Here is a 27,505-nt window from a genome sequence, read left to right as displayed (position 1 = left end):
GATGTGAAAGGTATTCAGAATTACCGATCCCTGGGGAAGCACATATCAAAGCCACAGTAAGACAGGACTTCACTCCTGTTAGGATGACTCTTAATGAAGAAAATGATGTGGAGAAGCTGGCAGTCCTTTGCACTGGAGTGTAAGATGGTGCCATTGCTGAAGGAAACAGTGTTGCAGCTCCTTGGAAGCGTCAGTGGTCACTATGTGACCTAGTTCTGCTTCTGGGGAGCATCAAATGCTTCAAAGCAGAGATCTAAATGCACTCATAGCAACTGATGCCCAGGGCAGCATTGCTCACAACAGCCCAAAGATGACGGCAACACGTGTCCATCAGTGGGTAAGTAGAGGCAAAAGATGTGGTATATACAAACACTGAGAAAGAATACTATTTTGCTTTTCAAAAATAAGTAGATTCTGATATGTACCACAATACAGCTAAACATCTAAAAAAAATTAAGGTGAAATAAGCCAATTACAAGAAGACAAATACTGTATAGTTCCTCTCACAGGATGTACTTAGAGTCGTCAATTTATAGAGGCAGAAGGTGGGATGGTCATTGCTAGGCACTGGGCTGAGAGGGTAGCAGGATGTTGTTGTTATTTAAATGGGCTCAGAATTGGGAAAAAGTGGAAAAACTCTGCAGGTGGAAAGTGGGGGTGGTTGTACCACAATGCGAGTGTAGTTGGTGCCACTGAATTATATGTTTAAAACAGTTGAGATGATATACTTGGTGTCATTCCACATTTACAAAGGGAAGAAGTAAAAGACAGCCTTGATGTTTGAATGTTTGTGTCCGTGATAGACTGGTACCCAATGTGTCAGAGTGTGGCTATGACCCGAGTCTGTCTTCAGTCTTCAAATTTAACTGATAAAAATAGCATGATAAACTGATAAAATGTGTTAGACTCTTGATTTGAAAGTGGAGACTTGGAGGGGCGGGGTGGGGGGGGGGGATGGGGGTGGGGTGGAGTCTGAGCATGATCATTTGAGCGTAGGGATCAAGGGACGGCAGCTAGTGGAACAGGCTTCCCGAAAGGAGAAGGGAAGACAAAAACACAGGCTTAGGTGTGCCCAGGGCTGCTGGACACGAGGCGGGCAGGCTAGTGGGCAGGCGGGCGGGCGTCCTCGGATTTACCTCCTTAGAGCTCTAAGAGGATTGCTGAGCTCCTAGATCATCATCCCCTCAAGATAAATGTCTCTAGTGCTTCCCCCAGACACTCTGAATTCAATTAGTTTAATTAGAAAACAAGCAAAGAAGAATTATCTTAGTGTAGCTCTGCTCCCGGCAGCCCCCAAAGGTCGGTTTCTGTGCTGGATATTCGAATGCTTCCCTTTTATTTACGTGTTCTGAGATAATGCAAGTCTGTATTTTTAAGAAAGGTGAACATTCTTTTCCAGCAGATCATGTTTTTGTTGTTTTTGAAACTGATATTAATAGATATCTTGTATTTTCTTCATTCTTTAGGGGACAGGAGCTAGCTAGCATGTGGTGTGACCTCCTGATGTTGAACGTTTGTCAATTTCTGAGATGAAAATGCTCCTCCTATGGCTCATTTTGGACAACAAATGTGACATCAGAGCTGGAAGAAACCTGACTCCAGCTCTCACAGGACAGCGGGTGCTGGTTCTAACACGCTAATGCCATGGGAACCTATTGCCAGGAGAGTTTTCTTTTTATTGCATAGACACTCCTTGGTCTTACATAAGTTATGAAAGCAAGCTCATGACCTAAACAATCAGGTTGGTAAATAACTGGGGTGTAGTATGAAGAATTATGTCATTGTGTCTGCACGGCAGATGTATACTATGGGGACTAAATACAGACTTGCCCTCCATGGAATCATGAGATGTCCCAGTGAGACCCTGAGGGTTCTGCAGCAGGTACTTAGTCCTGCAGAACTCCTGGAGAGCCTGTGAGTCTGGATCCTCCTAAGTCTAACTTGACTACAACGTTCTGAATCACCTTGGTCAATTATTTTGTTTCCATGTCTAAAAAGGAAGGTGCCAGATGTGAGAGAATAGAGCAAGAGAATCACCAGAGTCCCTTCTACATAGCATGCTGTCCACAGTGTGTGTTCTGAAATACAGGGACAGGATGAGACATTAGTTCTAAGTGATCCTGGTTCTGGGACGACTGGGAAGCCATGGAAAGTGGTTAAGGAGGACAGGTTTCTTGCCTCTTGCCATATGCCCTGCAGAGACTTGTGGTCCTTATTTTTGCTTAAAGGAAGTGTTTGAAAATAAGGGTGTTACCCTCTCTGGGACGCACTACAGCTGTGGAGATTGCTCTTTGCTTTGAGATTAAATAAACTCTGCTCCTCTACATTCTGTATGTGCAGGGCTCTCACGTGAACCAGAAACACCTCCATGAAGCTCTTCTCCTCATTGACTCATAATGATTCAGGCACAATTATGAGATGGGGTTATTATTCATTTCAATGTCCTTATACCAACCTTAGTTTAATTTAGTCTGAAAATATGAATAAAGAGTACACAGGTTGTAATAGTGACTTGTTGACTTGTATATAGGGAGCATGTTTACCTCTTATACAAAGGCCATACATTCCTGAAAGTAGCCAAGAATATTCACTATTACTTGATTTCGGCTGGGTGTTTGTAAGCCCTGATTTGATTACTTTAACTTGTTTGCGGTCTCACGGTGGCTACTCCAGTGTCTCTATTGTATGGTGGTTGCAATGAAAATGGCCCCCATAGGCCTATAAGGAGAGGCACTACTGGGAGGTGTGGCCTTGTTGGAGTGGGTGTGGCCTTGTTGGAGGAGGTGTGGTCTTGGAGTGGGTATGGCCTTGTTGGAGGAGGTGTATCACTAGGGGTGGGCTTTGAGTTTCAGGCTCTCTCTTCCTGCTGCCTGTGGATCCACATGTAGATCTCTCAGCTAACTCTCCAGCACCACATCTTCCTGAATGCTGCCATGCTTCCCACCGGGATGATAATGGACTAAACCTCTGAACTGTGATCCAGCCCCAATGAAATGCTGTGATCATGAGGTCTCTTCACAGCAATAGAAGCCCTAATTAAGACACTGGCAGATGCTGTAAGCTCCTGATTTGATGATATTTTGCTGTCTTCTGCCTATCTCTACGACTCAGTGTCTGTTCTTCTGCTTACTGTATACTTAACAAACTCGCTGATCCGAACCAGGAAGCACACACCTATTATAGCTAATGATCTGGGCTTGTCACATAATATATGATAGAATATAGGGACACCTCTAACTTAAGAATCTGAAATATGAAAAATTTGTAAAACCTGAAACTTTCTGACTGCCAACATGAGGTCACAAGTGACAAATTGCAGTCAATATATAAACACACATAAACTACTCTGTTACCTGTTACCTTTGTGATTATGTGCATAACATGCATATAAAAACTCATGAATTTCCTGATTAGACTTGTGTCTTGTCTCATTATCTCATTATGTATATGAAACTTTTCTAGATTGTAAAAAAAAAATCCCAAATTTAAAATATTCTTGTTTTAAACATTTTGATGAAGTTACTCAATCCCGGTGGAAAACTCATGACACTAAAAGCAACTATTTAGAAATATTTCAGATGCTTAAAAATATGTTGTCACAACCTACTAAGAGTGATGCTGAGCTCTAAGTACAGGGGCAAATCACTAAACTTCTTGAGATATAGTCTTGGAAAATTAAGTGGAGTACTTTATTATTTCAAATTGGATCTAGCGTCATTTAAAATGCCTAGAACTTGTAGATTGTCCACCACACCTTTCTCACTCCCAGATTTCTCAGTAGAGTATTTCCATTTTCCCTGACTCTCAATTTTCTTGCTTTATCTTCTTGTCTAAGTTACTTTTCCATCACTGTGATAAGACATCATGACCAAGGCAACTTATAATTGAAGGCATTTATTTGACTTATGGTCTCTGAAGGTGAGAGTACATGACCGTGGGACAAAGAATAGCTGAGACGTTACATCATAATCCAAAACTGAGAGGCAGAGGGAGAGCCCTGAGAGCCAGACGTCCACTACCACTGAAACAGCTCCTCCAACAAGGCCACATGGCCTAACCCTTCCCAAATGCTCCCACTAACTGGGGACCAAGCGTTCATGTCTATGAACCTGTGGGGGTCAATCTCATTCAGACCATTCATTTTACACCTTGGTCATATCACCATGCCAAAAATGCAGTTAGATGAACAACTTCAAAAGTCTCCATAGTCATTTGCAGTCTTGACATTGTTCAAAAGTCCAAAGTCTCTTCTGAGAGTTAAGGCAGCCTAGTAATTGTGACCCTTGTAAAAACAAAAACAAACAAACAAACAAAACAAACAAAAAAACAAACCCATATACTTCCAGTATAATGGCACACAATGTGCGCTATGGTGACTCAAAGCAAGGCTGAAATCCAGCAGAGTAAATCGCGTACCCTGTGACTCTATGTCTCCCGGCAAAGGGCTCAGCTAGCTCTACCCTTCCAGTTTTGCTACTTGTGAGACACATCCCCTCTCAGACCCGTTCCACTTCCGGAATGCAGCTCATGTCAAACGTGTTGGGGTCTCCAGCACAACCCAGGCTGCACACAGCAGCATCTTGGGGCCTCTTGCCCTGGGCGGATCCTGCACTCGGGGTCTGCTTTGATACACATTCCCAGCCTTGGTGTCTCTCGTTAAGCATAGAGGAAGATTCCACAACCCCTTTTATCGAGTACCCTTCAGGCCTCTAAAGCAGTGACTGCTGCGGGTGATGTTGCCAGGTTTTATTGAACCTTCTGAAACCTCGAAGCACAGATCCAGTGACACACCTCCTTCAACAAAGCCACGCCTCCCTTTCAAAGCACAGATCCAGTGACACACCTCCTCCAACNAAGCCACGCCTCCCTTTCAAAGCACAGATCCAGTGACACACCTCCTCCAACGAAGCCACGCCTCCCTTTCAAGCACAGATCCAGTGACACACCTCCTCCAACAAAGCCACGCCTCCCTTTCAAAACAACTTGGGGCCAAGTACTCGAACATATATATTATATAAGTCTACAGAACGCCACTCTGATCCAAACTATTATACTACTAGTTTTCTCAGCCACCACAGGACCCCTCCCCCCCCCCCAGAGGAAGGTAGTGCACATGAGTCCTAGACTCACAATTGAGTGAGTTCAGGTTTTTATCTCACCTGGAGTAAAGTCTGTCACATTGAACAAGTGACACTCTCTGTGACTTTGCTTCCTTCCTTGTAAAGTAGATTTTTAAAATAGTGTCTACTCAATAGGGTTATTGTCGGGACTAAGTTAATCCATGTAAAGTACTCCAAAGAATAAGGCATATGTCTGTTGTAATATTTAGTATTCAACAAACAATAACCCTCGTTATATATACTTCAGATATCAATTGAATTTGTTCACACCTCTCTCTCTCTCTCTCTCTCTCTCTCTCTCTCTCTCTCTCTCTCTCTCTCTCTCTTGACAGCCTAAGTTCTATTTTGCTTTGGTTAAAGCTAAAGTGAAGTGACCTTCCCTGAACATGTGTTAATGAGAAAAGGTGTTCCCTGAATAGTGTATGGCAGAGGTTGGAATGTTCTAGAATTAATGACATCTACCAAAGAGCTAATCTGATTGGTTGAGTTTGCTTTACACATGCCATGTGATTTAAAAAAAAAAAAAAGCCTCTAACACACAACAGTGCTGAAGGAGAAAGTTAATGGGGATGGGGCAGAATGGACTAGTCTCTGGTGACCTTTTCCCTGTTCCAGGCTAGAGAAGCCTGTCTGCAGAAGCCCATCTCTCTGGAGAGTATAGTGACTGAAGCAGTGCATGCTGGATACTTCCAGAAAGTGGACCCTATCCTGAATAAAATCCACTTGGCACCGGCCCCACCATACATGCCTCCCCGCAACATCTACCAGTGCGATCTGTCTCTCAACACCGTCAAGATGAATACAGCAGCAGTGTGGCCCGAGGTCAGCCACAGGTTGGCTCTGGGAAGAGAGTTTTCTCTGATCCATCCAATGAATCAATGAATTAAACAAAGGGGAGTTCAGAAGCCAGGTTCCCCACTTTTGCGAAAGCAGAGCTGATTACGAACTAGCTTAACCACTGGAAAACACGGGCTCCAGCTAGGAGAATTAGGGACGTGTCTGTCCATTCATTTTCTCTAATCGAGTTCTTGGGAAATACACATGTAGATTAGCTCCTAACAATGCCCCCCAGCTGACTGCTTGGAGTGCCCTCCACTGCGCCCACAATGGTCCTGACTGGCTCTTTATGTTCCACACAAAGGCAGGCTCCAACCCTCGGGCTTCATCGGGGCTGTTGAAGTCCTTCCTGCCTTTCTCTGGAGACTCCAATAAACAGTAAATAAAAGCTCACCTCACCTGGAGCTGTGTGTAGAGCCCGGCGGTACCATCAGGTATTAACTTGGGAAAGAGAGGGGAGGAGCTTGTGGGCACCTTAGAGGATGCTGACACTTTGCTCTATTTCTGCTGCAGAGATAGATTTACTATGGGGGGGAGAGGGGTGTTACAGAAAATACATTCTGTCCGAAGGGAAACAACACGTACCAGTGAATTATTCTGGCAGCCGACCGACCTCTGCCTCAGCACCTCAGTCACCTGCTCTACCTAGCCAGCTGGGAAGACCCTCTGGGGTGATGCTAGGTCATTTGCCTCAGTTTGAGGAGCCTCTCCCCCCAAGGCTCCAGTCCCCCAAGGCTGCTTAAAGGCCATTGGGATCTCATTTCTTCCTGAACTAAATGGTCCCCCACCCCCTCAGCCTCAGAGATGCAGGATTCAGGGGCTCTGGCAAGGGATCAAAAGTGGGCTGCAAGCCAGGAGGCTTTGATTCAATTAAAAACTTCACACTGCAATAATAACCCCAAGCTCGATGCAGCCTGAGACCATGGGAAGACTTCTAGTCCTGCCCCTCCCTTCGTTGGATGTCTCACAGGGAAGCATCATTTTTTTCTTCCAGTAAGACCTGCCCTGTTCACTCATGGGATGTCTAGGATCCCGTAGAAAGAAAAAGGTGCAGGGTTTGAAAACTCTAAAGTTATTTATTTTCATTAAATTAGATTACTTTTGTACTTTTGTATTGTAGTTTATTTTAACAGGTGCTGGGGGTTAAATGTTTCTAGGCAACTGTTTCACCCTGAGCGGCATCTTCAACCCTGACAGGTTCCTCTTCAAATGCAAACTTCCCGAGCTAAGCCAGACTTCAGTTTCAACCCACTGTCAACTTATCCGCATTATATATTCACTTGTCATTTCTCACAGCCTGGCACATCAATTCCTCAAAGCTACTACATGGGTTCTGTGTGACTTGTGTGACCTCGTCCAGGATAGTGTTGGCCCTGTAGAAGGAACAACAAGAAGAAGAAGAAGTAATGAGAAAGAAGTCTGTCTTGGTGGAGATCTGAGAAAGGGGGAATTGGGAAACGCAGAACCCCAGCTCCTGGGGGGGGGGGGGGGGCTGCAGTTGCCTTCTCAGACTAACACTTCAGCGAGGCTGGGCATCATCTGGACTCTAACCCTCGGCTTTGAGGGGTGCAGTGCTCACAGTTGCTAAGAGCAATGAGGCTGCTATGAGTATTCTTTCTGCTGAGCCTTTGAGTCACTCTGGGTCAAGCAAGCCTCAAGGGCCCCCCAAGGGGGAAGGAACTCAAGCGGATTAAGGCGCTAACTCTCAGGGATGCACTGGGACCTTCTCCCCAGGTGAACGTCCCCACCTACCAGTTTTGGTTCGTCTGCCTGGCCTGTGGAAGTGGGAGAAAACCAGGGTTGTTCATCTCTGTAATTCCATTAAGGATCCTGGCCCTTCAAGATAGTTAATGAGAGGAAATATCTCGTGCCTTTTTGAGGTCCTGGGAACTCTTATATTTGAGGTCCTTCGTTCTGTGGGCACAGACTGTCTCACCATCATTTCTGAGGGTACAGAGAGAAGTAAAAACAGACACAGACAAAGGAAGCCTGAAGTCTAGGAGGTCAAAGCACAGAAGCATAGGTGGAGAAATGAAGGGAAGATTAAGGGAAGATTCAAACAGGAAGGCCTGCGAACTAACTTCAATCGCCCAGGGTTAGCCGGAAAGTCTTTAGCCAATCTTGGAGCTTCCAAGTGCCGGAAGATGGTCCCGAGTGTAAAGCATTGGGAGGAGGTAGGCAAGAAAGGGGCAGGTGAACACAGAAAGGGGTGAAGCGAACCCTGGGAGGTTCGGACTGGGGTGGAGAGGTGCCCCCTCCTGTCAAACTTCCCACTCCTGGTACCTGGAAAATGTGGAATTGAAATAGATCAGATGAAGGGACATTCAGGGAGCAGGCCTGGATGACAGGGAGCAGGACCCTAGGCTGAGAGGAGAAAGACCCGCCCTCTATAGGGGAGGGACAGAGGGAAAAGGGCTGGGTCTGGAGAGAGGGTGGAGTCCCAGACTAGAGCACTGCGGGGCCTTTAAGCACCAAAGCTCCAGTTACCCCAGGCTAAACTTCCTGCTGCAGCAGCGGGTCCGGTTAATCGTGCCCAAGCCGGTTGCCCGCCGAGTTTAGCTTTGGACGGACCCACCCATTTGCTCACGTTCTAAAAGTGCACATTTGAGGGAGTGGGGCTGGGGAGGGGGAACGGGCATCGAGCTCCAGTTTGCAAAGTGCGCTCTTGCCTCCCCATGCACCTGCCCGGCTGTGCGCCAGCCATGGCCGACGGGAGCTTCTCGCTCGCTGGCCACCTGCTCCGCAGCCCGGGAGGGAGCACGTCGCGTTTGCACAGCATCGAAGCCATCCTGGGCTTTACCAAGGAAGACGGGATCCTAGACACTTTTCCTGCAGAGAGGAGCTCCAGGGGCTCGAAAGAGCGGGATCCCAGGCTGGGCGCGCGACCCGCCTGCCCCAAGGCGCACGCCGGTGGCTCGGAGTCTTCCCCACCAGCAGCCCCGGGACTCGTCCCAGAGTACGAAGGTGAGTGCTCAGCAAGGCTGCAAAGCCCTTGGGATGCTCTGCAAGACAGGAGCTTCTTCTCCTTTATCTTTAGGTCGTGGGTTTGGGGTTTGCCCGACTTGAGGTTAGAGAAATCCTAGTGACCCCACATAGGGTCCCCATCGAGGGCCTCCTTAGACCAGCTCAGGCGCCACCGGGTCGCCTAGGGCCGCAGAGAGGCTGCTTCGCCTCCGGAATGAATGTCACTGACCGCTTGGGGCTTCGCTGCCCCCAGCTACTCGGCCCTGCTACCCCAAGGAGCAAGGAGAAGCACGTCCGAGCCCAGGACTCCCGGTTGGGCCAACAGCAGGCGAGTCGAAGCTGTCGGAGGAGGAACCTCCCAAGAAGAAGCATCGACGCAACCGCACGACGTTCACCACTTACCAACTGCACGAGCTGGAGCGCGCCTTCGAGAAGTCCCACTACCCCGACGTGTACAGCCGCGAAGAGTTGGCCGGCAAGGTTAACCTACCCGAGGTTCGGGTCCAGGTAAGCTCTTGGATTGACGGACAGGAACCTGGAGCGGGGGGTGAGGGGAGGCAAGGCTGAACAGCAATTATTTAGTGCGTTACTTCCATGGTTCGGTAGCCCTAGCCCGGAGCCCAGGAGTATCTTCGAGATTTTCCCCCCATGAACCACCCTTTGAACAGTCTTGTTCAGTAAGGTGTCCTCTGTGGGGGAGGGGGCTCCGGACTTTAAACTGGAAGGACTTGGAAATCGCTTGGGAGATGAAGAGGTTGACAGCTCACTAGATGCAGTCGAAAAGGAGTTGCGGGAGTGTTGAACGCAAAGGGAATGAAAAACTTGAAAGTAGCGGCGCGGGAGGGTCGGGTCGGGGGAGGGTTACTGGACTGAGGCCCTAGCTGCCACCAGTGTCACCAACTGCGCACGTTGTTCAAAACGACTCTCATCCCTTGTAAGCTGCAGGTTAAAACTTCAGATGGATTCCAGAAACTGACTTTTTCTTCCTTTTACGTGAACCTTTCCTTTTTATCGTGAGGGAGTTTTCGCTTTAATTAAAGCTGAATTTCTTTAATCCCCAATCATTAAAATATTTGCTAGTCATCTGTGAAAAATCTGGGAGGGCTTCCAAGCTGAGAGTTTACAGGGGCCTGAGAGGGAGACAGTGAGAGCGAATTCAATGCATTTGAGAGCGGAACTCACCCAGTTTTGTTTTGTTTTGTTTTGTTTTGTTTTTAAGTTGGATTTCCAGGCAGTAGGGCTTTGGGCATTTATATAACTGTGTCTTTAGAGTGAAGAGAGACAAGCTCCTGTCTGTTGTCTTTCTGAGTAGGTTGGGTTAAAAGCAAGATGTGAACGGCATGCCTCCCTTGTGTGGTTTGGAATTAACTACCAAACAAATCGGGTTTCTCCTAGTTCTGGACTGTAAATCTAGGTATTTCATTAAAAGTTGGAAATTTCAGCACCTCCTGTCCAGAGACAGGAGCGGGAAGAAATCATAGAGGAAGACAGAGAAAAAGCTGTGTGTTCACCAGTGTCCTACACACCCCAACAGGCACAGCTTCGCACCAAGCTTGCCTGTCCCTCTTGTTAGGCAAGATCCATTTCCCTTGTCCACTAACGTAGGGGATTCCTAAGAGCAGGGTCTGTAGCTTTCCTGTGACTGGTACCTAGCTTCTTTCCCACATAATTGGATCATCAGATGGTGTGACGGGGACCAGGAGGGTCTCCTACAAGATTAAGGACATCAGGAGAGGGATAGGTAGCCAGCTCTCCCCATCTTCAGCCCTTAGGCCCTAAACACTGGGTCCAGAGCAGGAGAATCCCTCTTTCTCTCCACCCTCAGCAAATTTCTAATATTCCCTGGTGGCCGGTGCCTTGTGTGCAGACACTTCTATTTTCTGTTTCTTGCTAAGTCAAGGGCCACCCATGCTTGGCCCTTCTCCACTGTACTGGGGTTTCACCTCCTCAGCTCTCCTCTTTATACCAAACTCACTTTCCCCATTGCTCCATGCAGTTACTTCTCCTTCATAAATACAACCCTGAGGATACCAGTTTGTCCTAAAATTCTTTCACACTCTCCACTAAAAGAAACCAAATCTGTTTTGTGGGTGAGGAAGTTGTCAGGAAACTATCTTTCCTCATGTTCTTATCAATTTAGTAGCAAAGGCTCCAGTTTGAGAAGCCATAATGTCCTTGGGAGGAGGAACTTTTCCCTGTGTGGAAAAAGAAAAAACAAAAAAGAAAAGGAAGTCCCATATACACAACCAACGAGGGGAAATGGCAAAACTCTATAATATAAAAATAGACATAATAATCCACTTGAACAATTGTAATCTCGGAACTTATAGGAAGTAACGTAGGGGAACCTCAGAAATAATTAAACAGGTACCAATTAAATAAAGCCGAGAAATTATCAGAGAAGCGACTGAAATCCACACGAGGTCAAAGAAACCTGCTGGATACAGCAGCATTTTAACATGTGAGCGGCCTGTATGTAGTGAACCGGTGTTTATAATAGAGAAGGGGGGGGGCAGATAAAACAGAGTCGCTGAAGCAGCAACTGAGAGCTACACCACACAGAGCCGAAGCAAGCTCCGGATCTAAACTGTCCGGAGGGCGGCCAACCAAAGGGTCCTGGAAATCGGCCTTTAAAGTCCTGCGGTCTAGCCGCAGAATTAAATTCACTGTTCTCGTTCCCCCGAGGGAAAAGAGCCCCTGTTAAAGGTTGAAGCAGACACTACCACAACCAAGGGTTAAAGATGCCGGTTATCGGGATGCTTTGGAGGAGGGGGGGGGGAGGACATGGCGAAGAAAGAGGCCTGGGGCCAGAGAGGATAGCGACAAAAGGATTTTCCTTTTTAAAAGAAAGAATTGGAGAAAACGGGGAAAGACCGAGGGAGTAAAGGAACTTCTGAGTCCTTTTAGCAGTCCCCGGGTTATTTGTCAGGAGGAGAGGGAGGGTCGGGCTAACGGGCCTGCTCACTTTGGGGACTTCACTCCACCCATCGCCTTAGCCTGAAGGCGTCTGCGGCTTCTTCTGACAGGTGTGGTTTCAGAACCGACGGGCTAAGTGGAGGCGCCAGGAAAAACTAGAAGTGTCGTCCATGAAGCTGCAGGACTCGCCCCTCCTCTCCTTCAGCCGCTCCCCGCCTTCCACCGCACTGGCCCCGCTGGGGACCGGCCCGGGCAGCGGTAGCGGACCTCCGGGGAGCGCCCTGCCGCTGGAGCCGTGGCTCGGGCCACCGCTGCCCGGAGGAGGCGCCACAGCGCTGCAGAGCCTGCCAGGTTTCGGGCCGCCAGGGCAGGGTCTCCCGGCCAGCTACACACCGCCACCGCCCTTCCTGAACTCCGCGCCCCTGGGTCCAGGTCTGCAGCAGCTCGGGCCACCGCCTGCGTACCCGTGTGCGCCGGCCTTCGGGGACAAGTTCTCGCTGGAAGAGGCGTACCCGCGCAACAGCAGCATCGCCGCTCTGCGCCTGAAGGCCAAAGAGCACATCCAGGCCATCGGGAAGCCCTGGCAAGCCCTCTAGAGGCGCTGCGGAGTTGCTGCGAGCCCTGTGTGCACCCAGCCCAGCCTGGTGGCCGAACTTTCTTTGCTAGCCCCGCTGCAAGCCGCGGGCCAGCTTTGGGCGGGACACTCGCGCCTACGAGGCCAGCGGAACTCCAGCCTCGCTGCCAGAGGGACAAACTGCGGGTCCCGCTGTCCACACCGCTCCTAGCTGCTCCCATAAGCATCAGCGCCTACCATCCGGAAGGACCAAGGATCTTGACCTGGGATGTTCCCGACGGCAGGAATGGGGAGTGAGAAAAATAGGTTGAAGAAACTGTTTGTAACGTTTAGTTTAAAGTATTTTGGAGGAAAATTAAAGATTTGTTTGTTGCCCTGCTAAGCGTGCTCATCGACTACAGCGTGAGGGGTAAGGTCTGGGAGAGGATGATGCGATTTTGGACCCGGTGGGTCTGGGAATGCTGAGTGTTGCACTAAGATTGTCCTGAAGGGACTCTTTCTCCTGACTCTCTTGTCTCCCTAATTTGCTATGCATCCTTCAAGCCTGAGTTCTGCTAACAGCTCCCTACTTGGAGGCAGAGGGGTGTAATCCAGGATCCAGTCCTTGCCCTGCAGGCCCTGAGAGCTCTGACAGGCATCGCCATGGCCAGGGCCTCCAGACATACACACTAAGTTTGCTATCAAGAAATTAAGTCGCTGCCTCAAGATGTAGAGAATGACATCTCCGTTTCCTGACTAGGATGTCGCTAGGAGAAATGGAGTGTGCCAAGTGATTATCTCTAAGCAAGAGGGGGAAAAAAGATTTACAGATTGTGTGTCAGTTTCTGTCAGCTTGACCTATCTTCTTCCCAGTGGCCAGGTTTTAAATTTTATTTATTATTTTGTGAGGGTGATTTTGTGCATGTGTGTGTGTGTGCGCGTGCACTCTCAGGTACACTCATGCTGCCACCGTGTGTGTGTGTGTGTGTGTGTGTGTGTGTGTGTGTGTGTGTTCAAAGGACTTTGTGGGATCCAGGCATAGACCTAGATCAATAGACCTTCCAGTTAGCACCTCTACCCACTGAGACATTTCTCAGGCCTAGGTCATAATTTTAATAGGAACAACTCATTCTCAGGATATTAAGCTTCATTAGTCCAAGTTGAATGTACATGCTAAGCCCTCCTGCTTACCCCACTCCTGGATTCCTGGGACCTTGCCCTCCCTCACTTTCCCTGAGTGTCTGCTGTCTCTGGTCTGTTGTTCCTGCACCCTTCCAGCCCAGACTCAGGGAGCCCAGCAAGGCTTATACTTGGCAAAGGTTCTTGGCTGCACACTGAGATCACCATAGGCCTGGTCCATCTGCTTATTCCAGCTCCAATACTCACAGACTGTTGTGTGGCTTGCTGAAACAATTAGTTTAATCAGTGTCACTAATAGGTATGGGAAATATATAGAAACTTGTGCCCTTAAAGAAAGAATTTTCAGGTGTTGGAGAGATGGCTCCGAGGTTAAAAGCACTTCTTCCAGAGGACCTAGGTTCAATTCCCACACCTACATGGCCATCTGCAACTCCAGTCTCAGGGGATCCCACGCTCTCTCCTGGCACCAGATATGCATGGTGCACAGACATACACAGAGGCAAAGACACTCATTCACACAAAATAAATAGTTAAGAATTCTTCTCTCGGGCTGGTGAGATGGCTCAGCGGGTAAGAGCACCCGACTGCTCTTCCGAAGGTCCGGAGTTCAAATCCCAGCAACCACATGGTGGCTCACAACCATCCGTAACAAGATCTGACGCCCTCTTCTGGAGTGTCTGAAGACAGCTACAGTGTACTTACATGTAATAAATAAATAAATCTTTTTAAAAAAAAAAAAAAAAAGAATTCTTCTCTCAGCTGCTGTTAACTGTCTATAAATCTGCCCCTCGTGTGGACTCTCCCACTTAGCAACCATTAACTGTATAAATCCTTGGGAAGGGGCCATCCCGGTGAGCCCTGTCCTTCTATGGCTGACAGATACTTTGTGCAGGTGTCCCGCAGGTAATCACAGCTGCTTCAAGAAGGCAGCTGCCATTCCTGCCGTGGCCAAAGGACAGCTTACACACACACACACACACACACACACACACACAGTGTAAACTGGGACAACGTCTTTGTGTCTGCCCCATTTATGAAATGGGGCCAACTGTGTCTTCCTGACAGGGTTATTGTGACACTTGATGAGCGACAAATCTCTTGGAGGAATGTGTGTGCATAAGAGGTCATCAGTGCATGTGTTCGCACGTGTGTGCATATGCATGTGTGTGCATGTGTTCCTGAGTTCATCATTACATGTGTGTGCACACATATGTGTGCATGTATGAGTGTGCATATGTGCATATGCATGTGTATACATGTGTGTGCCTATTTGAGAGTGTGTGTGTGTGTGTGTGTGTGTGTATTGTGGGGATTAAAGCTACAGAAAGGTGCTTTATTATGGACCAATATCTGAAGCCCACCTGATGATATGGTTATTTTCCAAAGACCTTTCTCTGAAATATGGGTGTATTTGACTTTGTTAGTTCCAGAGAGATAACATAAGAGAGCATCCATTCTCCTGGAAAACTAGTAGCTTAGGAAGGGGTGGTTGTACAGAAACATATGGGAAGATGAATGGAGAAAACAACCCGAGGACCTGGGTTCCCCTTATTTCAGGTCGTAAGGAGAGCTCTTTGGCCAGGTTAGAAACAGATCCTGAAGGGTGGGTGCTAGCTGATCAAATGCTTTTTGGTTCCTCCTGGGAGATTTAAAGGCACCCTCCTGTGGTCCTTGGCTCTAAACATGACCGATTAAATGGCCACCATCATGCAGGTGTGTAGGAGAGAGGATCTAGTACTCAGCTCAAGTGAGCATAAGGTGGCAGCAGCTTGCCACAAAAAGTCGTGAAGCTCTAGTGAGCCTTAAAGAGTCAGACCAGTGCTCAAGTTCATGGCTACAGAACTCAGTAGGTCACAGAGGCTCTGGCCACAGTGGGACAGGGCTTCCTAAATTTGAGTGTTGGCTCTGGTTTGGGATAGAGAAAGGTTTTCTGTGACCCCGAATGGAAGGCTTCCCGGTCATCCTCCGTCATTGTCCCGAGAGATGATGTCACCTAGTGCAGCTTTGGCTCAAGCAAAGCAGTTAGTATAAAAAGGAAAGCAAGAACCTGTGTGGAACGTTCACAGAGTTCAGGGGGAAAAGCTGTTCTCAGCGCTGAGATGAGACCCAGGTGGAGGCAGGATTTTGCTGGGCCTGGGGCTGTCAATCTAAAAGGAAGACCTTGGAAAGCCCCCAGCCCTGGAGATGAAGGCCGGGTCTGCTCTGGCCAGAAGCTGTCGAGAAGTGGGTCTGTAATTTTGTTTTTGTTTTTGTTTTCTGCTTTTGGGAATGTGGTTGGCTCCTGCCTCGGCCCCAGGACAGTAGAAGACTAATCATCAGAATGAACAGCATGGAAAAGGGCTTTTCCATGCTGTTCATTCTGATGGCGGCCATGGCCCTTCTTGTCCACCCCCTGACCATGCAGCCGTGTAAGAGGTCCAATTTCTTATGCAGGGTGCTAGTTTCTCACTGTACCATACCTGTAGTCTTTTGATGTGGAGCCTACTGCCCAATTTCTCTTCCAAGGAAAGCCTCATCTGGTCAAAGGTCTTCCGATCCTGAGGTCCAAAGAGCAGTGGTAAAGCAGAGTCACCCTAGCTTAGCGACTGGGATCCTGAGCTGTGTTCCCATTCAGTACTAAATGTATCTTCTTTAGTTTCTGACCCTTGGCATCTAGTCATATCCATAGGGATCTGATCCTGGGATGATGAGTGACTGGGTCTTGGAAAAGTGTGGCTGTGTTAGAGGGTCTAGGCTTCAGCCAGAGTTTGGCAGCCCCCAAGCTCCACCTAGTGTTTGGCTGTGAGTCTCTGTATCTGTTTCCATCAGCAGCTGGAGGAAACCACTCTAATGATAATTGGGCTAGGCACTTACAAGTGTGTATCATTAGGGGTCATTCCATTGACTTTTGTTGTTGCAGTTGTTTTGTTTTGTTAGCTTGGTCAAACCTGTTTGGTTCTATTTTACATGTGTAGCCCAGGCTGCCTCAAGCTCTTGCTCCTCCAACCTCCACCTCTTTTAGCAGCTCCTGTGAGCGTGCACCACTATAACCAGCTGCAAGACAGTTTCTTAATGACAGGTGCGCTGGTGGCCCTCAAGCCTGAAGGAAATAAAAGATCTGTGATTGTGTCCTGGGGGGCAATATCGTGGCTTGTGTGACCTTAAGCAAGACATTTCTATATTACTTAACTACTCAGTGTATAAGCATCTCTCTTGGTTGTGACTACTATTTAGCTGTAAAATGCAGGTCATTTAAAACCAGCTCCCCGCTGTTTTGCACATGTTGGAGCATGTGCTCACGTCGGTGGGCACTGAATGAACTGTACAGTGTGTTCCCTCGCACATTAACAAGATTCTAAGGTCTCAATTATTAATTTATTTTTATTGGCAGGGGTTGCTGCTTTATTTTTACTACCGCCTAGTTTTATACAATCTGGAGACTTTGCAAGGCATGATGGGAAAGAATTGATAAGAATCTCAACATTCAAGGAACATGGGCATCAGGATATGAACTAGAACCCAGAATTTCAGATTTAATAATGTATGTTCATTTTTCCATCTGATCTTCCCACAGAGCATCCAAAACAAATGTGTTCAAACACCGCTCCCTACAGACTCCACCCTCCTCTGTTTCTATGTCCATAGCCTAACTGGACACTTTGAGTCAAGTTTTCTCCTCATCTCTACCTGACTTCTCAGCCTCATACCTACACTCTAGCCTGTCCCATGGCACAGGGACATCTCCTGCCTCTTTCCCATCACATGTGACCAAATGTTTTGGTAAAGAGTCACTTTAAGACATGGCTCTGATAAGCAAGGCATGACAAGCTAAGGATGGGCTCTCCTCTCTGCAGTCTGCAGTCTGTTGCTATGCTGGAGGTGTGGTGCAGGTGTGGGAGCAGCCATCTTGGTCCGTGTCATGAAGCCATGCATTGTGGGTGCTCAGCCACAACATGAAGAGGACTCCCATCCATGACACTGCTGTGCCAGAATAGCTGGATTCCAGCCTGCACTCTCTGGTTTGCTCTGAACTTCTTTGGTCACTATCAGCCAAAATTAAATCCATTCACTTATTCCTTCAACTCCACTTCCAATTAATTACTTAGCTTAAGTGGCTTGGAAAAAAATGAAATTTACTGTACATTGAGAAATATCTTTAATTGATCCATACCTGTGTTGCCAATTTCTATTGGTTTCCTAGCTCAGGGCTTTGTCACCTATTGTTACACTGCTTGGTGTCCCATAGCAGACAGTGTTTCTGTCCCATTTAACACACAGTGTGCATTTTTTCACTGAGTTATTTATGAACACTCATTAGACCCACTCCTCCCCTCCCCTCCACTCCCATTCTCTCCTTTCCCTTCCTCTCCCTTTCTCCTCTCCCCTCCCCTCCTCTCCTCTAGTCTCCTCCCCTCCTTTCCTTTTCCCTCCTCTCCCCTGGCCTCCTTTTCTCTTCTCCTTCTAGCCTCTAGCTCCCCCATCTGGCTAAACTATGCACAGCAGTCATGTGGATAAACTTCTTCCTTATTGTAATCAGAATGAGATAGTCCCAATTCCTCTGCAAATAAATACAGGTCTGTCAGTGCAATGGGACAGACAGACAGACAGACAGACAGACAGACAGACAGACACACACACACACCAGGAAGGGTGGGAAAATGGAGGGGGGATTTACAGGAGAAGGTTTCAAGGTGGTGAAAGAGGGGGTAGTAGGAATGAGGGTGACTAAAATATATTATATATGCATATGAAGATGTCAAATAATAAAAGAGAAATTAAAACAAGTTCTTCAGGCCCATGGGCTTAAGTAGAGCCCCAGAGCACAGCCTTTGAGGTTTCTGTGACTCCCATCACACCCATCCCTCGGGGCTCCTCTGGCAATGCCCACTGAGCCTTCCCCTCCTAACTCTAGCAATGCCAGGGTCCTCTGGGGTTCCTCAAATGACCATGTGTTTTTTCCACTTTGAACTTGAGAAGGACTCTGCATTCAACAAGGTTGCATGACACAAGGTCAGCATGCAGAAGTCAGCTGCGTTTTCTCTGTGTCTCCAGTGGGCAAATCCAATACAGAAACGAAGGGGAGAGCTCTGTCAATAACAGCATCCAAAGAAGCACAAACGACTTAGCAAGAAACTAACAAAGAGCAAAATGTATCCTCTCAAACCTAAAAACATCAGTGACAGAAGAATTCAATAAGTAGGAAGCAGGAAGTGTGTGTGCAGGGATCATGGGGAAGGCNGTCGTCTCATCTCCTCATGGAGAGCCAGTCTGGGCTTGGACAGAGTCCCAGATGTACCAGTCAACAAGCCAACCCCGGACTGCACATGTGGGATCCCAAGAACAGCCAGAAATAACCCTGGAAAGGAATACAGGACTTACACTTCCTGACTCAGAAACTTACTATGAAACAGTAATGGTGCTGAATGAGTCCAGGGATGGAAATCTAGATCAAGGGCTGGCAACAGGGCTCAGCAGGCTAAGGCGCTTGCCTCCAAGCCTGAGGATCTGAGTTGGATCCCCAGGACACACAAGGTGGAAGGAGAGAACATCCTTCCACAAGTTGTCCTCTGATCTCCACATGTGTGTACACACATGCGTNACATACAAGACATAATAACATAGCATAATATGATGAAAGAAATGGAATCAAGCAAACAGTCTGGGGACAGAACATTTATCTAGAGCTGATTTTTGACAAGAACCCAAGCTTATTCAATGGGGAAAATAATATTTTCATTCACTCACCCTGAGACAGTATTGCAAGCAGGAGAATGGAGTTGGGTCCCTGCCTCACACTGTGTCTTCTGTTGCTAAACACATGAGATGAACAATTCAGAAAGGAAACAGGATTGTTTGGGACCACACCTTTGGAGGTGTCTACCCATCATCAGTTGTCCCCAGTAGTACTGAAGCATAAATGGAGGCCGAGGAATGAAGAACACTGGACTGCACCCTCCCCTTACAGAGTGTCTTAGGGTTTCTATTCCTGCACAAACATAATAACCAAGAAGCAAGTTGGGGAGGAAAGGGTTTATTCAATTTACACTTCCATGTTGCTTTCCTGTGAGTAGATATTGAAACCATTATGCTTAGCTAAAAAAGTCAGTCACATGATATATAAATCATGATGATATAAGTGATGATTAATATGAAGTCCGGCATAGACAAATGTATAGAGGAAGAAAGTAAATATGTAGTTACTCAGTGTGGGGAACACAGGGACTTGGAGACACGGGGAGGGTAGGAGATTAAAGAATTTATTCTTGAAGTAGTGATAAGGTCCAAGGTTTGACTGTGGGCATGGGAGCCTGTGTCTATAGCTCTAAATATATCCTTGGAGCATTGGATAGAAGGGTTTGAACCGGTGACATGCACAGTCTGTGGAAGCCATCTCAATAAAGCCTTCACACTTGGCCTCTGTGTCTCGCCGCCTCCACACCCTTTTCGTGCTCACAGGGGAAAACTGCTTTGAATGCATTTCCTGAGGTTCCCATTGCCCTCTGGGCCCGTGAGAGTCAACAAAGAGGTAAGGTTGCAGCTGACAGCCCAAGAGTCTTTGTCTACCCCTTCAAGCAGTGGCCATTTCTCTGCCTACCAGAATCAACAGCATGGCTAGTCCATCACAGTGCCATTGCCTTCTTAGCCACAGACACTCTGCTCTAAACAGCCTGACCTTTACCACTACCACCACCCCTGCCTCCCCCACCAAGGCTAGAATGCACAATACATTTGTAGCCAATATTCTAGGCCAGCCTTTAATAAAGGCCAGCTCCCTGGGGGTGGGGGTGAGGGTGGGGGTGGGGGAGGGGGTGGAAACAACCCCTTCATCTGGCTAAAGATAGCTATTATCCTTTCTAGCCAGCGCCAGCTGCAGGGTGGAGTGAGGGTCCTGTGGGATCACGGGGCCCAAGTGAGACCCCACTGATTCCCCACTAGCGCAGAGCCAGGCCCCCAGAAATGATAACCTTGGACCTTTCTTATATTGGCAGAATATGCCTCTTCAGCATCTACTGTGGTGCGGTGCCCTCTGCTCCTGGGTCTCTGGGTTTATGGAGGGATCCTGGCTTCAGCCCATCACATGATGCTTGCCCCCTTAAATAAACAGGAAGTGTGATTATCCACAGGAGACCTGCACAAGGTTAGACCAACTGACTAGCCATCATGAAGTGAGGACAGGCTCACAAATCCCTATCCATATTAAAACCTGCTGGGGTGGGGGTCTTCACGAGCCGGGTGGGAGTGAGAGAGGGGGACATTTATAGGCAGTTAAAGGTTGTTATCAGGAAGGGCTCACGAGGCCCCGCCCCTCCCAGAATTTATACACCGGGCTTGCTGGGAGGAGGAGTTTCTTCAGTAAAGCAACTGCTGCCCGTGCTTCTGTAAACAACACTGTGAAACTCAGTGGTCACCTTGCCACAACTAGGTGGAATGGGTTGTTTCTGTCGAATCTGGGTGGGGGTGGGGGAAGAAGAATAGACCTTTGTTCACATCTGGGAGGAAAATGTGCACAATGGGGTTTCCCTTCCCTGTCCGGTCCCCTCTCTTCCTTGAGCCTTGGGTAATAAGACTTTCCCAAAGTAGGCTGGGTTTTAACTTGCAATATTCCGACGACGACGACGGGAGCTCGAGCTGCTGAGTATTTAAGTTGTGAAGCCTTTTATGGTCTCTGCCCCTAAATTCATTGCTCTTTGGTGCCAGTACACACTCTCGGATTCCTATCAGAGATGGGTGGGGCAGCAGAGAGAGCTTCTCCGTCGCCACCCCCACCCCCTCCCCTGGCAGTCTCCAGGACCATAAGATTCTTCTGTCCAAGGGGCTGCAGTTCAGTAACCTGTCGGAGGCTGCCCTCTAATGGTCAGCTTGAGAATGCACCTTCAGCAAGCGCTCAGATCCAGTAACTAGAAGAACCTACCTGCTTCCCAGGGATCACCTAGTGCAAGAGAGGGTTGATGTCTTCCTCCTGAGACTCCCAAAACTCTAGAGCTTTGAACTTACCGTTGGCGAAACTAGTCCTACTGTCTTACTCCCTACTCCGATACTCATCCAAGCCAAATTCAAGAGCTCCGGTACCTTCACCAGGGCCTGCTGCTCCAGAAGGAAATGGCTCTGTGTTAAATTGTTCAAGGTGGGGAGGACTTGACCTCTAACACTCACTAAGGAGATGAAATTTGCATTTGTAAATGACTGGCTGCGGGGGGCCGTTCATTCATTCATTGCATTTAGATGCAAGCTCATTCATTCATGCATGCATGCATGCATGCATGCATGCATTGCGTTCAGATGCAAGTTCATGACCATGGACTTCAGATGCAAAACGAAGCCAGAAAATCAAAATCAATTTACCTTCTGCTTGGTTTATCTGGGAGACTTGAATGTAGATATAACGTTGAAAAAAATATAAGGATTTAATTCCTAATAACTTGAACTCATACTGACAATGCTCAACAGTCATTGATCAACCTGGTTGCAAATAACCCTTATGTAATGGCTCTGGCTAACCTCCTTCAGATCCATGGTCAGGTTGGTTACCTGATAACACAAGGCTACTCGTATTGTTTTCAGGAGCATCTAACAGAGGATGTAGTTGTTAAAGCAAATCAAACAACAGAGGACTTACCCGTTGCATTCGACAGAGACGCTCTTGGTTTTGGCATGGAGCTGCTGAGATTCAGCAGCTACTGCATACAGAGAGCTGCTACAAGCAAAAACCTGGTGGAATCTGCCAGTGCAGTTCAGGCAATTATCACTGCTCCAAAGGCAGACTGCAGCCTGGAAGGCTGAACACTGCAGGGTTTCAGTGGGGGTCTGTGCACACTGGCATGTGTTTGGAAATCAAATGATGCTTTTTTGATGGAGGAATCCCAGGAATTCAGTTCAGTTTTCTAGGGACTTCCTGCCTGCTGCTTTTCCATTTTTTTCTTAATAATGTTTCGGAAAGTTATAAATAAATAAATAAGCAAATAAGACAACTTCAATGATTTTAAAATTGTATTTATTTTTTATGGAAAATAGATTTTTTCCCATACAATATATTATGGTCATGGTTCCCCATGCCCCACCTCCTCTCAGATCCTATCCAATCCCCACCTCCCCATCCCTCCACCCCCCACCCCACATCCAAGACCACACCCTTTGTTTATCTCTTTAGAGAACAAATAGACTTCTAAACAAAAACAAAACAAAAGACATAGGACAAAACAAACAGGAAGAGCCAAAGCACGAGTATGAGAAACACACAGAGGCAGAGACAAGCATTCACACACACACACACACACACACACACACACACACACACAGTTCGTAAAAACACGAAAATTGGAAACCAAACTATACAAGCAAGATACCTGTAAGGTTAAAAAAAAAAAAAGTCCCAACTGTCAGGTCCAAAGGCGACTTCATTTCCTAAAACTCCAAAAGGCTGTCCAAATATCTAGAAATGAACTCAACCTGGGCTATGGGAAGACTTCTGGCAGTGAGAGAAAAGACAGAGTTCCTCAGGAACTCGTGAAACCAGTTCCCGTCTACCAACAAGAGTCATTTGCCTTCTTCCAGATGCCTCTGGCTGGTCTCGATCTCAAGTCTGTAGTAAAACCTTCCCGTTAATCATACCACGGGAGGTCGATGTGGTCAGATTTTAAATCTGGTGTGGAATACCTGAGAGAGGCAAAAATGGATCCCAATTATGAAAGGACTCCACCTTTCCCAACTGAACTGAGCTGTTGATTGGATTTTCCTAAGTTATGGGTCATTTATTTCTGCTGACTTCTGTTGCCTACTGTCTTAGTCAGGGTTTCTATTCCTGCACAAACATCATAACCAAGAAGCAAGTTGGGGAGGAAAGGGTTTATTTGGCTTACACTTCCACATTGTTGTTCATCACTAAAGGAAGTCAGGACTGGAACTCAAGCAGGTCAGGAAGCAGGAGCTGATGCAGAGGCCATGGAGGGATGTTTCTTACTGGCTTGCTTCCCCCTGGCTTGCTCTCTTATAGAACCCAGGGCTACCAGCCCAGGAATGGCACCACCCATACTGGGTCCTCCTACCCATGATCACTAACTGAGAAAATGCCTTACAGCTGGATCTCATGGATACTCCTTTCTCTGTGATAACTTCAGCCTGTGTCAAGATCACACGCACAATGAGCCAGCACACCTACCAATTTTGACTTCCAGTTCTAGGGTCTCACTCTTTAATAGTCCTGCTCTAGCCACTAGACTCTCCTAGCCTATTCTGGTAAGTGTCTCCTCAGAGCTGCCTGTCAAACTGTCTCCTCTCCGCTCCCAGAGCCCATTACTGCTACAAAAGTCACACAGGTGAACCAGGCAGCCTCTCTCACCCTACTGGGCCCCCATTACATGGAAAGGAACCAGATAACACGATTTGGGAAATTTCTGACAAGTCTCTGGGTCCAACTGGGGACTCCCAGGATTGAAATGCTCATCAAGGGACACTTACCATTTTCTTTCTCATCTTTGTTCTCTATCAAACGTACTATTGATAAAAATTCTTTCTCATTCTGTAGCCTGCCACTTAGTCCACCTGACGGTGCATTTTGTCATTTTTTTTTCAGTTTTGCAAGGCTCCATTTATTATTTATAATTCTTAGCTCCTGTGCTATTGCTGTTGAAAAAAAATCTTTTCCTGTGCTAATGAGTTCAAGACTATTTCCCCACTTTCTCTCCCATCAAACTCAGTGTACCTGGTTTTGTGTGGAGGTCTTTCGTCCATGTGGAGTTGAGTTCCGTGCAGGGAGATAATAAGTGTGGCTCTATTTGCAATCTTCTGCATGCAGCCATCCGGTCTGACCAGCACCACTGATTAACAACACTACCTCCTTAACAGTCTGCATCTCTATATGGTGTCCATAGGTGTGTGGACTCATGCATGGGTCTGTGTGGTTTGCTCTCTCACCAACATATCTGTTTTATGGCAATATTATGTGGGGTTTTTTTAAATTGCCTTTGTTCTTGCAATACAATTTGAGATTCAGGGTGATGAACCCTTTAGTAGTTCTTTTGTTATTTGGGGTTGTTTTCGCTATCCTGGGTTTTCTGGGTTTTCATATGAGGGTGAACACTGTCCTGTCAATATATGTGAAGGATTGTCTTGGAATTTTGATAAGGATTGCACTGAATCTGTAGCTCGCACTTGGTAGGATGGCCATTCCCACTATATTAACGTCCTTAAGCATGAGAGCTCTTTCCATCTTCTCAGGGAGGGGACCACTTCTTTGTCTTTGCAGTCTTGGTAGGAGAAAGCTATGGCATAGTAGCCTGATGTTTGCCTTGAGTCAGATGGATTGATTTCATTCATGTCTTCCAATTCATAGAGAGCATTTCAAATAGCTCTTAACTTATGTACCTTAAATTACTAATCTTCTAACGGTGATGACATCATCTATTCTGAACCACTCAACTAGAATATCTCTTTGGAGGTTCCGAGGGCAGCTATCATTCAAGCTAAAACAATGTCTGCTTTCCTTCCTAGTGGGGAGCTCAGGGCAGCACCTTCCCGCTCTGTCCCCTAGAGTCCCACCAGATGCATTTCCAGGAAGAACTCAGTGAACTTAGTGAACATTTTCTCCCTCCCTTCTTTTTTCCTTCCTCAATGCTACGCAAAAGAAGAGAAGCCATGATTCTGATGTGTGCATTGAAAGAAATGGAAAAGTGCTGCCCAGACTAGGAACTGCCTCGAAAGCTGTATGCAGGAAAGAAAACTGGCACATTGACCAGGAAGCAGAGTCCAGAAAGGCCCAGCAAAGGGCTCGGCACAGCTTGTGAAGGTGTTACCTGGAGCAATAAACTTCCAGAATTCCAGATGCAGCTCAGGATCGAGTACCCACCTAGCATGTACAAGGCCCTGGGCTGTCCCTAGCACCAAAAAGAAAAAAAAGGGGGGGGCGGGGGTTCTGAACTTCTATATTTTCCGTATGGATGCTATGAGATCCAGGGGAGGCCACTCAGAAGCTATGCCAGGAGAGAAGTTCCACAAGGAAAAACTTCCCGTGGAGTAGCAAGTCTCAGAGAAGGCCTCTGAAGGCTGTCTACTAAGTGCAAAACCCAGCAGACACAAGAAAAACATGATGGTAAGAGCAGAATTCAGTGGCACCAAGAACAGGAAAACAACAAAGAAATGTAGTGTGTCTGTCCAAGGAACAGGTAAACCCTCTTTGGTTTGACTTGCTTTAGCAACTGAACCCTATAATAGAGGCCCCGGAACTAAAATTCAAATTGTCTTAAGTATTACCTTGTAAGCATCCTGACCGTGAATCTGAAGGTTAGCCAGAGCCTTAAAATCAGGACTATTTATACTCAGTTTGAATCTGAGCATGAAGCTCTCCAAAGGAAAGCTCCACGCTCCAGAATCCTGGGAGACTCAAAGGGAAGACACCAATCCTGACGAGGACCCACTTTTTTCTTTCGTTCTAAAACCCTTCTTTCTAAAACCAAGGGATGGCGATGCACTTGCCGCAGGTGAAGTTCCGAAGCTGACCACCAGAGGGCAGCCTCGGCCAAGTTACTGCTTCTAGGTTTTGTAGCCTTAATAAAAAGAGTGTGCCTCCAATTAAAACTCCTGTGAGAGTGGGCAGCCCGGAAGCGCTCTCTACTGTTCCTGCTCATCTCTGATAGGGATCTTGAGAGCTTGTACTGTCACCAAAGAGCAGCAAGGCTAGGTGTAGAGGCCAGGAAAGACCTCCCAATTCGAACACAACTGTACTCAGAAGCTCAAGTAAGAATTTTGCAAGTTAAAACTTGAGCTTGGCATACATAGAATTCTTCCAACGTTCTGCAAGTCTTACTACCGAAGGCACAAGGAATAGGGAGGACGGGGCAGGGAAGGGAAGCCCTATAGTGCACGTTTTTCACCTGTGTGAACAAAGATCTGCTCTCCGCATCCAGATTCAACAGAAACAAACCATTCCAAGGTGACCAATGAGTTTAACGGTGGTGTTTACAGAAACTGCTGTACAGAAACACTGGTGCAGCTGCAGCAAGGACTGCCAAACGGGTCATCCCAGTAAGCATTGCCTATAAATTCTGGAAGGGGCGGGACCTTGTGAGCCCTTCCTCCTAGCAACCTTTAACTGCCTATAAATGTCCCCCTCTCTCACTCCCACCCCAGCAAACCTTAACTTGGGCGGGAATTTGTGAGCTTCTCCTCACTCCATGATGGCTAGTCAATTGGTCTAACCTTGTGCAGGTTAATCACACTTCCTGTTTATTTAAGCCCATCGTGTGATGGGCTGAGGCCAGCATCCCTCCATAAACCCAGAGACCCAGGAGCAGAGGGCACCGTACCACAGTAGATACTGAAGAGGCATATTCTGCCAGTATAAGAAAGGTCCAAGGTTATCATTTCTGGAGGCCTAGCTCTGCGCTAGTGGGGAATCAGTGGGGTCTCACTCGGGCCCCGTGATCCCACAGGACCCTCATTCCACCCTGCAGCTGGCGCTGGCTGGAAAGAGTAATGACTATCTTTAGGCAGATGAAAGGGTTGCCCTCCCCCCCCCCAGGGAGCTGGCCTTTATTAAAGGCTGGCCTGGAATATTGGCTACAAATGTATTGTGCACTCTGGCCTTGGTGGGGGAGGCAGGGGTGGTGGTAGTGGTGAAGGTCAGGCTGTTTAGAGCAGAGTGTCTGTGGCTAAGAAGGCAATGGCACTGTGATGGACTAGCCATGCTGTTGATCCTGGTAGGCAGAGAAATGGCCACTGCTTGAAGGGGTAGACAAAGACTCTTGGGCTGTCAGCTGCAACCTTACCTCTTTGTTGACTCTCACGGGCCCAGAGGGCAATGGGAACCTCAGGAAATGCATTCAAAGCAGTTTTCCCCTGTGAGCACGAAAAGGGTGTGGAGGCGGCGAGACACAGAGGCCAAGTGTGAAGGCTTTATTGAGATGGCTTCCACAGACTGTGCATGTCACCGGTTCAAACCCTTCTATCCAATGCTCTAAGGATATATTTAGAACCACAGACACAGGCTCCCAAGCCCACAGTC

The 27,505-nt window shown here is 47.5% G+C and overlaps 1 protein-coding gene across 1 annotated transcript; it reads left to right on the top strand.

The window, feature by feature from the left end:
• The first annotated feature begins 8,632 nt into the window (after positions 1 to 8,632).
• On the top strand, positions 8,633 to 12,479 carry Rax (retina and anterior neural fold homeobox). Its single transcript, XM_021215041.1, has 3 exons — positions 8,633 to 8,921; positions 9,175 to 9,428; positions 11,948 to 12,479. The coding sequence occupies exons 1-3, from the start codon at positions 8,633 to 8,635 to the stop codon at positions 12,431 to 12,433; spliced, it is 1,029 nt and encodes a 342-aa protein (XP_021070700.1). The 3' UTR covers positions 12,434 to 12,479.
• Positions 12,480 to 27,505: the final 15,026 nt, after the last annotated feature.

The sequence above is a fragment of the Mus pahari genome, chromosome 15, assembly GCF_900095145.1.
Source record: "Mus pahari chromosome 15, PAHARI_EIJ_v1.1, whole genome shotgun sequence".
NCBI classification, from domain to species: Eukaryota; Metazoa; Chordata; class Mammalia; order Rodentia; family Muridae; genus Mus; species Mus pahari.
The sequence above is the reverse complement of the archived record's forward strand: the minus strand, read 5'-3'. Positions and strand labels throughout refer to the sequence as shown.